The following is a 13,285-nucleotide window of genomic DNA, read 5'->3' as shown; positions in this document are numbered from 1 at the left end:
AGAGGGAGCCTATCACTTCCAGATCAGAGAACTATGCCCAGACTCCCCGCATGTCCAGAAGCCCGTGAGGCCAGGGGTGACAAACCTCCCTGAGCAGGTGCCCCCCGCCCCCAGGGAGGGGATGTGGGGACCTGGACGAGGAGGTGCGGAAGCTGAGCTCTGGTCCTGTCTCTGCCACTGAGCAGCTGCGGGGTGTGGATCAAATCGCTTAACCTCTCTGAACTGTAGTTTCCTTGCTGCAATGTAATTCACACCCTCTTTAGGGATTCTATAATAAGGCTCAAATGAGATCCCATATGTAGAAACGATACACCAAGGTGAAGATATTTGTTATTTTTCATGAATTTACTCCCTCATTGCAAAGATAGAGGAGGAGGAGACTGTCCTCCTATTTCAATTATTCCTGGGGGATGGATCATACTTTCAGACTTCCATCAGCCAAAGCAAAGGATAGGAGAGGGTGAGCAGTGGCAGGTAGAGGGAGGGTCAGAAGAGAAGTGGCAAGGGAGGGAGTCAAAAGCAGCAGTCACCCCTGAGATGGGTTTTGAGCTCCTAATACGAGCCACTGGGCCAGTCAAAACCATCTCTCTGTGGCCTCGACCCTTCCCAGAGTCCTGCACCAGGGAGACAAGGTCTGTACCCTACAGTGGCCCTCAGAGAAAAGAACCTTAATGCAGTTTCTCTAAGAACATATTCCTCTTTCCTACATCGTGTAAGAATGTTCACAAATGTTTAGCACTTTTCAAAAAGTCTTGCTCCCTCATGGTATCGGATCTGGGTTCTAGAGGGCATCCCCTGCCACCTTCAAAAAGACCCGGGGGAAGGAGTTGGGCCATCCTAACAGATTGCTGTGGAAGGGTCAGTAATGGACAGCAATAGAAGCTTGGACACAGAGACAAAAGAGATGATAGAGAGGCAGCAAATAGGAAAGGGCATCCCAGCAACTGTCTCCAGGCAAAACCGAGGGCACTAGGGGCCCAGGAGTGGCAAGAAGCGGGAGGGAGAGTCGTCCACTTCTAGAATGTCAGACCTAAGTCCCTAAGCAGGAACTCTGGACGCCCTCTGCTTCACAGGCTATAGTGAGTTATAAGCCCAGCTCTGAGGCTCATTCTTTTTGCAATGGTGCCCTGTACCCAGGGACACCTGGTAGCCTCATTTCACCTAGAAAGGCCAGGGCTTAGTGCTCCCAACAAAACAGATTATGACTAGCTGTCCTGAATCTAGGAGGCTTCCCCAGTCTGTGCTCTGGGGGACTAAAGAAGCTGCCTCCTTTCCTTTCCTTCCCTTCCCCTTTCCTTTCCTTTTCTCTTTTTTAAAGATTTTATTTATTTGACAGAGAGAGACACAGCAAGAGAGGGAACACAAGCAGGGGGAGTGGCTTCCTGCCAAGCAGAGAGCCCGATGTGGGGCTCAAACCCAGAGCCCTGGGATCATGACCTGAGCCGAAGGCAAACACTTAACCACTGAGTCACCCAGGCACCCCTTCCTGATAACAACTCAGGAGAAAGTCAACCATGGTTGACACACCTTCAGGGTCTGATCTGAAAGCAGGCTGATGGTCCAAAGCCCCCAGGACAGAGCCCTCTCCTGAACAGAAAGGCAGGCAGGCAGAGGGGCAGGCGGTGCCCCGTGTGTCTTGGCTGTGGTCATGATCTTGCTCTATCTCACTGGCCAAATACTTTGCCGGAGGACAGGGAGCTTGTCTTACAGGGAGCAAAGTGGTTTCTGTGTCCTGGTGAGCTTGCTGGGACTCCCAGCTGGGTACACGATGTACTTGTCTCTGCAACCTCAGACAGAGAGGCCTGGGAAACCGAGAAGCCCAAGGGGGAGCCCGGGGGCGGTGGCAGGAGACACAAGGAGTCGGAGACCAACAGAACAGGCAATACACAATGACGTAGGACCAGAGAGCCTAGAATAAACTGCTTTCTAAGACCACAGGCAGTTCTAACATTTCAAGAGCTGGGCAACCCACACTGTGTGTCCCAGTCTCAGTTTTGCCTTGACTCGCTATGCGACCTCGATGACGTTATGTCATTTTGGGGTGTCTTCACTCCTCATCTGCAAATGAGGGATGATGGAAGGTGTAGATGGCTAGGTCAGAGGCTCATAATCTTGAAGTTCAGCTGTAGCATTCAAGAAACACATGGCAGTGACGCCCAACTTGCAACCTGTCTGGTTCCTGAATGACAGTTGGACGTCAGGGGTCCCCGTCACTGAGAATTGCGTCGTGTCTTGTCGGGGGATAGTGTGGGTTATAGCTGGGCTGATGGACTCCAAGACTGACATTAACCCTTCTGGACAAGACAGGCTCGAGATATCATTTAGAGTAGGGGGATTTGGGGAGGGGGCTGAAAGTTGTCGTAGAGAAAAACTCCAGGATTTCTCTGCAGAGATGTGGAGTGGGATAGAAAACAGACTGGTGGCCAAAAGGGGCGGAGTGCATTCTGTTAGGAAAAAACTTCTGGAAGAAACCTCTTGGGCGGTGGCCTGTGACTGACGGCAGGGGGCTGTGAACCAATGTGGGGCAATGAAAGGAGCACAGGACTCTGAGTCCTAGTTTCCAGGGAGGGTTAGCTTCTATTAATCAGTCCTGTCACGTACAAAATGAGCTCCAGCGTTCTACAGAAACCATCATTTGACATCTCCAGGACACCCACGGGGCTCAAGCACTTGCCGTTGAAGGAATCCGCTGGTCCTAAGGTGGGGTGGGCAGGGACCTCAAGTCACACTGCCATATTAGAGCATTTACATTGTGTTCAAGCCAAGAGCCCAGGAGGGATCGTGTCCATATGAGGGAGCGGTAGACCTGAAGTCCCCTTTGATGGGGCTGGAAAGATTTAAGGAACTGCTGAGTCTCTCTTAGGACTCTGTTTATGCTGGTGGGGTTGCTCCTGACAGGGGGTGGATGGCCGGAGCCCCAGGCTAGGGTGAGAGAGCTCTGTCCCCCTAGAGCAGAATTCTGTGGCTCCTCTGTCTCTTTAAAGGGAGCATCTTTCTGGTGGCTGGTGTGACATCTGTTACTGACATGTGTACCAGAACAAGGCACGTTGTGTGGCAGGGAGACTAATTTCAGCTGCTGTTCCAGCATGTTCTGCGCAGTGTGATGAAGGGCATTCCTGATTTGGAATCTTTGATATTTTTCCCTTCCTAAATTGTAGGTGTTTCCATAATTGGTCTCCTGGGAAGTGCAAATTAGTCTGATTTTTCATTTTTCAGAGGCTTCCAGCTCAGGGGTACAGGTTGGAAATGTAAACGGCCCCTGATTCCTTGATTTCATCTACGGGGGAGGTGCGCCGTGCACGTCGCTCAGAGGGACGCTTCTGAGGGCCGAGGGGCTGGCACCCACCCCGTCTCCCACGAACCTGTGCTGGAGCCCTGACTTGTGGGGGCCTCCCCCATGGAACGCCCCCAGGAATGTGAGTCCTCTTTCTATAGCCATTGGTTCCTGCAGGACACTGGGCTCACCCAAGGCCCGCAAGGCCAGACTTCTCCATTCTTGGGTCATAGCCTCCCCTTCTTCCTGTTAGGGGCCTGATTCTTCATCTGGGGGGGGGGGCCTCAGTCTTTGGGTGGAATGAGACAGGAGAGAGGGGACAGGAGAATGTTCCAGATGTGATACCAATGGAGGAAAAGACCCAACAGTAAGGATGGGATGCCTGAAGCATGTGGGAAGAGACCCTCCTCCAGGCGCAAATTTGGAAGGAAGGGAAAGAACATGGAGCCTTCCCCAGGCAGGGCTCTGGAGCAGGGGAAGCCTGTCTTATAGAGCCAGCCTGTCAGACAGCCAAAGGTCCAAGATGGTCTGAACAGAGAACCAGGCTTGAAAGCTGTCTTTGGTGACCTAGTTCGAATCTTCCAGGAGGAAAAACTCGAAGCACCCAGGGGTAACATGTCCTCCTAAGGTCACACAGCTGATCAGTGGCAGAGCCAAGATGAAAATCCCAGGCTCCTTAAGTCCCACTGAACCTCAGCAGCCTCCCCTGCCTATAACAACCCGTGCCCACCTCTCAGGATGGGCAAGTGTCCTTACCCCTCCCCGGGTGCTGAGCACACACCACTCCGTATGCTCAGGAGATAGCAGAGTGGTACAGAAGGGGCCAGTGAGGGACCAATGTCAGCACTGAATGAGCTGAGGGATTGTGGACAAGCTCTCAATCTCTCTGGGCCTCAGTTTCCCCATCTGTCTATTGGGCTGATAACAGTACCTTCTTTCCCCCCGGGGTTGTGCGAAGACAGACTGAAATGATGAATACAAAAGCCCCATGGTAAATATGCTTATCACATCAGTATGTTTTCAACTTCTGGAACAGCTGCCTTATCACTGTGGTTAAATGGTACATAGTAATCTCTCAGTGGATTTATTTTTGGCTTGAGTGATTCAAGCAAAAGGTAGAAGCTAAAAGGTCAGTACGCCCTTGGGTCTTGCCACATCTTCTAATGCAATGAGCAACTTTGGGTGAAGAGAGCAAAGGCCTCCATCTGAATAAAATATTAGTCGAGTGTGGGAACACATTAAGCCAAGATCATCCATTAATAGCTGAGCCTAATGAGCTTCCACGATGAAATCCAGCTGTCACCCAGCAGGCCTGGGCCACAGATGGGTAACATGTGCTGGTAAAAGGAGTCACCCAGGGCACTATCCTCCACCACACCCCTCTACACACACACACATGCACGCACACACACGCACACATATGTGCACACTTAGGGAGGGGCAGGGAAGCTGCTGGCCCGTTGGGGAGGCAGGGATTGTGATGTTGAGGTGCACAGTTCAGGAAAAGCATAAAGCCATGCTGAAAATGGAGAAAAAAAATGATTAAAAAGATGGGCTTAGAGATGCCTGGTGGGCTCAGTCGTCAAGCGTCTGCCTTCAGCTCAGGTCATGATCCGGGGTCCTGGGATCGAGCCCCGCATCATCAGGCTCCCTGCTCGGCAGGAAGCCTGCTTCTCCCTCTCCCACTCCCCCTTGCTTGTGTTCCGTCTCTCGCTGTGTCTCTCTCTGTCAAATAAATAAATAAAATCTTTTAAAAAAAGAGATGAGCTCAGAGGGGAACGTGGGCCCAAAGTCCACCTTTGCTGGCTGCAGTTCCCCTCAGGCTGGATGAAGGAAGCGTTCAGGGGCTTCACTCCGTGTGGAATGAGCTCAGGCAGCCGGCACTGTGCAGGAGGAGGACTGACCTTGCTCCTTCCGCCTCGCTGGGGAATAAGGCGGGCGAGGGCCCTCTACCAGCAAGGTCCCACGGCCACTCCCACGGCCACTCCCACCGGACCCCCAGTCCCTTCCTGGGCTCTCTTCTAACTCCCTCCCCTTCCCGGGGCAGGAACTCACCCACGGTGGCTGCCAAGCCGGGAGCAAACCGGTCCTCACAGAACCTCCTCAGGAAGGACGTCTTCCCCACAGCGGAGTTGCCCACAAGCACAATTTTGAAGAGCCGGTCTGGGATGGAGGGGGAGGCTTCCTCCTGTGGATGGCAGACAGTCTGGCCCACGGCTGGCATGGCCACCAGCCCCACCTCCTGCTACGACCTGTCCTTACCGGGTCCGGGGGAAGGCGGGGACCTGGCCTGTGGACCAGCACGAGGGAGGGCACTCCAGTCTTGGGTACAAGGAGCTTTGGGCTCTAGGCATAGGGCTCCTTCTAGTATCAGCAGGAGGGAAGAGAGACACTCACTCAAACATCTGTGGTCTGCCTACAGTCCTGCGGACCCCGGGCAGAGGACACGGGGACGGGGAGCCAGGCCTTGGTGGCCGTGGATGGATGGAGGCAGCCATAGAAACAAGTAATTCAACACAAGCTTCCATCTGCTCCAGGAGCGTGGAGGGGGAGGGGGGAGTCCAGGGTCCACGGCGGAAGGGGGGTGTAGACACTGCGAGTGGGGGCTTAAAGAGAAGGCAGAGATTCTCTGTGCAGGGGAAGGACAGGTGGGATGTTTGCAGGGGGAAGGGGAGAAAGAAGAAGACATAGGTATATCACGGGGGCAGAGATGGCCCAGGCTAGGGGGCCTTTATCTCTGCCCTATCACTGAAATCCTGGGCTGAATGGAGCATGGTCTTGCTTGCCTCCCTGCATGGTACTCCTCCTTCCACCTCATCAGCTTCCAGTTGGGGCCCCGTCTGCCTGGGAAACAGGTTGTCCACTCAGTAGGCTGGGAAATCCACCAGGCCGGACCAGACCCCTGGGCGGAGCTTTCCAGACTCAACGGTCACTGTGCTCTTTCTCCTTGCCCCGGTGGCCCGCAGGGGCTGGGAGCATGTCGGCCAGTGAGTTAGTCTGGGACCCTAAAGCCCGGTGGGGAATGGACTTGTTCTAGGACAGCGGGAGCCACAGAGCAACCAGAGTCCTCTTGCCCACGGGACCGCGCCTTCCCACTGACTGCTTGTTTGCTCGCCCAAATCCTGCCTCCAGGCCCAGCCCAGCCCTGCCTGGCCAAATGAGGAAGCTCTTCTGGATCTATTTAGAAGCGGATTTGGGGGAATTAGCTCCTCTCGTTCAGCAAATACTATAATGGAGTGGAGGCAGATATTTGCAGTACTTGAGCCGTGGAGAAAAGCCATTAACAGCCTTTTGGGGAGAAATCAATTCCACACAGTACTTAAGAGGGAATTCAAGGTCAATGACAGGGGTTTAATCTAAACTTAAAACAAAACAAAACAAAACAAAACAAAAAAAGACGGGCGCCTGGGTGGCTCCGTGGGTTAAGCCTTTGCCTTTGGCTCAGGTCATGATCTTGAGGTCCTGGGATCGAGTCCCACATGAGGCTCTCTGCTCAATGGGGAGCCTGCTTCCCCCACCCCCCATGCCTGCCTCTCTGCCTACTTGTGCTCTCTGTCAAATAAATAAATAAAATCTTTAAAAAAAAAACAACCAACAAAACCCACACTCATAAACTATACCCTCTGCCCCATTTTTTACATTCTTTTAATGCATAAGAGCATCAACTCTGCGGGTCCCTGCTCAGCCTCAGCCTCCTGTTGTCATTTGTATGACTAAATCTCAGGGCAGCAATCTGTGTATCCCTAGGCCTGTCACCAGGTGGAGAATGTGAAGCCCAGAGCAGGAGGAGATGGTTCTGGCTGCAGAGGCTGTGTCAGCCCCGTTCTACAAGGAGCAGGGGGTTTTGTAGGCCAGAGGAGATCAACACCCTGATGGTCCAGCTCTGGGCAGGAGAGGTCCACCTCCCAGGCGCCGTGAACTCCAACTCATGTCCACTCATATGCCCTGTGTCCCCTCTGGGGGACAATCCTCAGCATGATAACCAGATTGGGGGGAGGGTGCCAGAGTAAGATCTGTTCTCATTCTCTGTCCTGCCACTTTTTAAAAAAGTAATAATAAGCTTTAAAAAATAAAAGTAATATATGGCAATTTTTTAAAATTAGGAGAAACAGAAAAGTAGAGAAGAAACTAATAGTTATTCATAGTCTGTCTTGCCACCCAGAAGTGGGCACTATTCATATTTTGATGCATTTCTTCTAGGCTTTTTTCTATGTGGATGAATGAATATATGTTTTATTTAAAGCGATTTGAAATATTATACACAATTCTACTCTTTCTCATATATTATTAAATTATAAATATGTCTCCAAGTCAGAAAAGTTTCTTGAAAATGTGATTTTATATTTTTTAGATTTTATTTATTTATTAGAGAGAGTGTGTGTGTGCACACACGAGTGGAGGGGCAGAGGACAAAGGACAAGCAGATCGCCCGCTGAGCACAGAACTGGACACGGGGCTCCATCCCAGGACCCTAGAATCATGACATGAGCTGAAGGCAGATGCTTAACCGACTGAGCCACCCAGGTGCCCCTTGAAAATGTGATTTTTAACAGTGCTATAATATTCTATTGAATTTTTTCAAGTATTTGCTAATATACAGGGCCATTTTTGAGTTAAATTTTTGTCTGAACTTGGTTCTTAGGAAAGATTGCTAGGAGTAGAAGTGCTGGTTTAAAGGATGTGGAATTTCTAAGTTCTCAATTCTTGTTATCAGACTACTGTCCAGAAAGGCTGTACCAATTGATGCCTCCACAGCCTTGCATGGGAGCGCCGGCCTCACAGAGCTCTTGCAAAGGCAGACCCTCTGGGGAAGCTGCCCCGTGATTCTCTGAGAGCACACTTCCCGTCTGCGGCAGCTCCTGTCCTGGGCTAGTTGTAGCACACGTGATGGAATCAGCACCCATGTGAGAGCATGGGGCGAAGAGGCTATGCTCCTGTCCCTGGGGGGCCAGACCAGACCTCGCTCCTCTGGGCTTCTACTTTCCCACCTGCCACAGAGGAAAAGACACTGCTGACACGCCCCATCCGCTCACGTGGCCCAGCATCCCCGGAGACTTCGTTCTCCCCTTCACCCTACTTCTACTGACCTCTCGACACTGTTTTCCATTTGGGAGCAGAGCTTGGGTATTTAAAAGCCCAGTGGGTCCCCCGCCCTCACGTGTAGGTCTGTGTGGAAGGGAACGTGGAAGGGCATGGAGGACCGAAGGGGTTGCTACCCACCACTGGTGCCATCCAGCTCTTACTCATCCCCTGGCCCAGGGTCCTTTGGAGAAGGGATATGTAGGCATCTTAATCCAGGCCCAGGAATGACAACTGGTGCCAAGAAGTCCCCGCGGTGGTTGGAAAGGTATCCCGGTACACATGCCCCAGTAGGACAAGTTCTTGCCACATGAGCCATTTGGAAATGCCCAGATGCCCATTTGGGCCACCCGTGTACAGGAAGGAGGCTCTTTCACACTGTCATGGGTGTTTCTGTAGACTTTCAGAGCGCCCAGTGGGAGGTGAGGGACTGGAGGGGTCTATACCTGGGCCTGGGTCACAAACAAGGTGGGGAACATCATCACCATGAACCAGAGGAAGATGGTTACTATGGCCTCCTTCTCCCGCAGCACTGAGCAGGAAGCCCTGGTGGGGAGTGCAGGCAGGATGAGGGACAGGAGAAGCACCCTCTAGGGAGGAATAGGCAGGGCATTTGGGAATGAAAGGATGGTTAGCCAGTTGGGATGATGACATAAGCTTTACAGAGCAATGATTGGCCTTGCTGAGAACAGTTACAAAATATAAGAAGATTTATAATTTTTAAATTATGTGATATGTTATGCTAAGAGCCAAACAAGGTGTCTGTCTAAATCTAAACTAGTCACTCAATAAATGCTTCTGATCCGAATCAGAAAAACAGAACGCAAGGGCAAGCAACAGAAGTTAGAAGGAGAATTTACTAGGACCCCTGATCCTCCCCGGTGACACTCAGTTCCACAGGGCAAGCTGGTATCTGATAGAGGCAAATAGGGTGATTCATAAGACCAGCCACATCTGACTTCCTGAGCTGCCTTTGAGGCTCTTGGGTTCAAATGCAAGAGACAGGCATAAAAGTGACATCAAGAAACCAACATAGGATGTGTCCTTACCTTAGACAAGGCTTCTTTTCCAACAGGCTGCCTTCGGGGAGATGTAGGTATGGGTTCCAAGGGTCTGGCCTGCTGGCTTTGTCCTTCCACCCTCTGCTGGGAGACCGCCTCCTCTTTTGAGCATTTGCTCAATGGCTGCTCAAAGTTGCCTTCCAGGAGCTGGGGCAGGGGGTCTTCTTCAATGGAGATGATTCTGCGGAGTGCCCGGGGGAGCGGACCCCCAGCCCCTGGCTCCTCTTCTGGAAGGGGATATCCACTCAGGCCAAGGGAGCTTCTCCTCCTTGGGAGGCCAAACACATCTTCTTCTTCCTCTGACTGGCTATTACGGGGTAAGGAAGAAAGAGAAATGGGGAGAATATCATAAAATATGTCAATATGGAAACTAGAGAGATGTCTAATAGCTCTGTGATAAACAACTAACAGAAAAGCATCACACCTTGGGGTTGGAAAGCTCCAGGAAAGGAAATAAAAACAGACCCTGCATTCTCTAGCTCATACACCCAACACACTTCTGAAAGTGTTTAATGAATACGAAGGTGATAAGGTGGTGGAGATGATAATGATGGACGTGGTGGTGATGATAAGGAAGGTGGCGGTGATGATGATGAGGAAGGTGGTGGTGACAATGGTGATGAAGGTGGTGATGATGATGGAGGTGGTGGTGATGATGATGATGGAGGTGGTAATGATGATGAGGAAGATGTTAATGATGAAGGTGGTGGTGATGAGGAAGGTGGTGGTGATGAGGAAGGTGGTGGTGATGATGGTGGTGAAGGTGGTAATGATGATGAGGAAGATGTTAATGATGAAGGTGGTGGTGATGAGGAAGGTGGTGGTGATGATGGTGATGGAGGTGGTAATGATGATGAGGAAGATGGTAATGATGAAGATGGTGGTGATGATGAGGAAGGTGGTGGTGATGATGGTGATGAAGGTGGTAATGATGATGAGGAAGATGTTAATGATGAAGGTGGTGGTGATGAGGAAGGTGGTGGTGATGAGGAAGGTGGTGGTGATGATGGTGGTGAAGGTGGTAATGATGATGAGGAAGATGTTAATGATGAAGATGGTGGTGATGATGATGAAGGTGGTGGTGATGATGGTGATGGAGGTGGTGGTGATGAGGAAGGTGGTGGTGATGATGATGATGGAGGGGGGATGATGAGGAAGGTGGTGTTGATGATTACAACCAGGTATTTAGCTAATGACACAGTCGAGCACAGATGGACACAGCCCTGTCCTCACGGAATGCTCAGCTCAGTGGGGGGGGCTGAAGCAGTAATGGCACAACTAAATACGCTGCAACAAGCTGGATAAGTGCCACAAAGGAGCAGTAAAGGATGTGACAAAAGGAGTATAAAAGATCTGGAAATAAAGCATCTTCAATTAACAATCAGGTGGCCTTGGCTGTGGTCCCAATACCAGCCCTTACTGACTGTGCCACTAGGGAAAACACTTCAACTCTTTGAAGCTTCAATTTCCTCACCGTAAAATGTGGCTCCTGCGGCCTGCCTACGTCACTCATAAGACAATGCACAAAAACAGATGTGTTCACAGAACAGCCCTCAGCTAAGTGAGTGAGGGGGACTGCTGGTCTGGGAAGAGCTCAGAAGCAGCTGCCCGTTTGTGAATGGGTGAGGAAGCCAGGCTGGGCCCCTCTATCTGCCTTTCCTACCTTCCTCTTTCAATGTCCCTGACGCAGGGTCAGTGTCAGGAGTAAGTGGCCTCAGAGGCCGATGTGCATATTTGCTTCCAGAAGCATCTGACCATTAAGAACGAGGTAAAGCAGAAGGAGGTGGAGGGAACTGGGCAACCAGATGTGAGTCAATGCTCAGGCTGTATTTTCAGAAGGTTTTCAGGGCAAAAGCCTTGTAGACCCTTCCTGGCACAGGAGTTCAGGTCTCTGGAGACAATTAAAGCTGAGAAAGGTTTTAAACGGAACTCGAGTTCCCAACGGAAACATGCAGGCACACACACATGCAAGGATTAGAAAGGAGAACAGAAAGCAAATCAGGTGAGGAGGTGACAGGGCCAAAGGAGACAGAAGGGAGGCGAAGGTCGCAGAATATGTAGAACAGGGAGGCTCCCCTCATTTTGGCCCCTGGCTTATACTATTTACTCTTCCTAAGGACCAGTAATAGGAAGGGAAAAGAAAAAAACTGCATGTATCATTGTTCTGAAGTTAAGTGCAACTCTGAAAGATAAATTAAGATAGAGTGCTCACAAAAATGGTGACTGAATTTGGGTCCCTTGATACAAAATAAAGAATTCTGTAGCAATTCAGGGACCTTCCCACTTATTTATAAAAATCATAGTTTTTAATAGAAGCTGACTGTCTTCTTCCTAACACATTTCTTCTACAGTCTAACAAGCCTACGGACTGCTTATCCCCTGCAGACACAATTAGTATTCCAACCACTTCCACTCTGCTTACACACACGAGTGCACATGTGCATGCCCAAGCAGACAAGCGTGCATATACACACACAGCATGTTTCTCGAAAGACCTTGCAACCAGAAAAAAGAAACGACCACTGAAGCAGCCCTAAAATGAAGCATTTCTTGGAAAAAGCTTTGGATTTGGGAAATTCTCAAACACAATTGACATCCCCTATAACTCTTAGATCAGCACAACAACATTTATTTTTGGTTTTGCCACCAAGTGCTACATATGAGCAGCAGAGAGCAGTGGCCTCTGCCAAAGTCTGTTCTGGAATTCAGGGTGCACAATTTGTAACCTACCTGCTTCTTGTCTGTTTCCTTTCCTCCACCGGAAGCTCTACAAAACCTAGGGTCTCTTTTGCTCACCACTGTATACCTAGCATGTAGCATAATATCTTGCACATAATAAGCACTCAATAATGGATGTTGATGGCAGAACTCATGTTTAATTTACTTTTGGAGACTTCACAGAATTCAAAAGAATGTCTGGTACAGATTAAGCAATCAGTGAATGTTTGTTGAATGAATATATTCTGTGCTGAGCAACCAACAGGCCAACCATTACTGCAGAAAACTGGATCCCAAATTGTATCCTTCTGTTGAGGATACAATTTTTTTAAAGATAGATTTTATTTTTAAGATTTTATTTATTTATTTATTTGAGAGCGAGAGAAAGCAGTGGGAAGAACAGAGTAAGAGGGATAAGCGGAGTGTGGAACCCGACACAGGGCTCGATCTCAGGACCCCAAGAACATGACCTAAACTGAAATCAAGAGTTGGATGTTCAACCAACTGAGCCACCCAGGCCCCCCTCTGTTGAGCTATTTAGAGGAAGAATTCAAGATGATTGCATCCAAAGACTTGACCAATGAGCCCACTGACATCTCCAGGGTCACTTTCCTTCCTTCCCTATATTGTGTATTTCATGCCTGCTGTCCTCAGGGTCTCCTGGATGAGCAAATTCATTCACTTTCTCCCTGGCTTTGATATTTGGGGGTCTGGTTGCCTTTACCTTTCTGTGGCCGTCTATGTGGACGGAACACATGCCAAAAAAGAAGGGACAGTAGAGGACTGGCTTGTCTCTTTTAGGGGCAATGAGCCACCCCTCTGGGGATTCAAACTCGATTACTGTGCTGTCTAATCGCAACAAAAATTGTCATCTTTGAGACAATTAAATGCGAAGCCTTGAGGGGAATCTGCCAAGCACAGGTCCCATTCCTGTTTGGAAAGGAGTTCAGTTTGCAGGGGTGAGGGGCTTTCCCACACTTCAATTATGCTTCAGAGCCCAGTCATGTTCCTGAATAACCAGGTGCATCCGTTCTGCCCAGCAGAGTCTCTTGCAGCCACGCTCCAGCTCCACGCTCCCCCAACCTCCCTCCGACCATGTTCGTCCTGCCTGTCTCTCTCCTCTGCTGATCCACGGCACCTCCTCGGTTCCTAT

At 50.2% G+C, this 13,285-nt stretch overlaps 1 protein-coding gene across 8 annotated transcripts in view; it reads right to left on the bottom strand.

Moving 5' to 3' along the window:
• CRACR2A (calcium release activated channel regulator 2A) overlaps positions 1-13,285 on the bottom strand; it is a 134,784-nt gene that overhangs the window by 25,068 nt on the left and 96,431 nt on the right. For all 8 annotated transcript variants that reach the window (XR_004384719.1, XR_004384717.1, XR_004384718.1 and 5 more), the window contains 2 exons: positions 9,403-9,721; positions 5,330-5,462 (listed from right to left, as the gene is read on the bottom strand). Coding sequence is in view for 5 of the 8 variants with exons in the window: in XM_032874841.1 (XP_032730732.1) it covers positions 5,330-5,462; positions 9,403-9,721 (452 nt within the window). In the remaining 3 variants the exon portion in view is untranslated. The remainder of the gene's footprint in view (positions 1-5,329; positions 5,463-9,402; positions 9,722-13,285) is intronic.

The sequence above is a fragment of the Lontra canadensis genome, unplaced genomic scaffold (genome assembly GCF_010015895.1).
Source record: "Lontra canadensis isolate GAN:19392208 unplaced genomic scaffold, GSC_riverotter_1.0 scaffold53, whole genome shotgun sequence".
In the NCBI taxonomy this organism is placed as follows: Eukaryota; Metazoa; Chordata; class Mammalia; order Carnivora; family Mustelidae; genus Lontra; species Lontra canadensis.
This window is presented reverse-complemented; position numbering and strand designations above follow the sequence as displayed.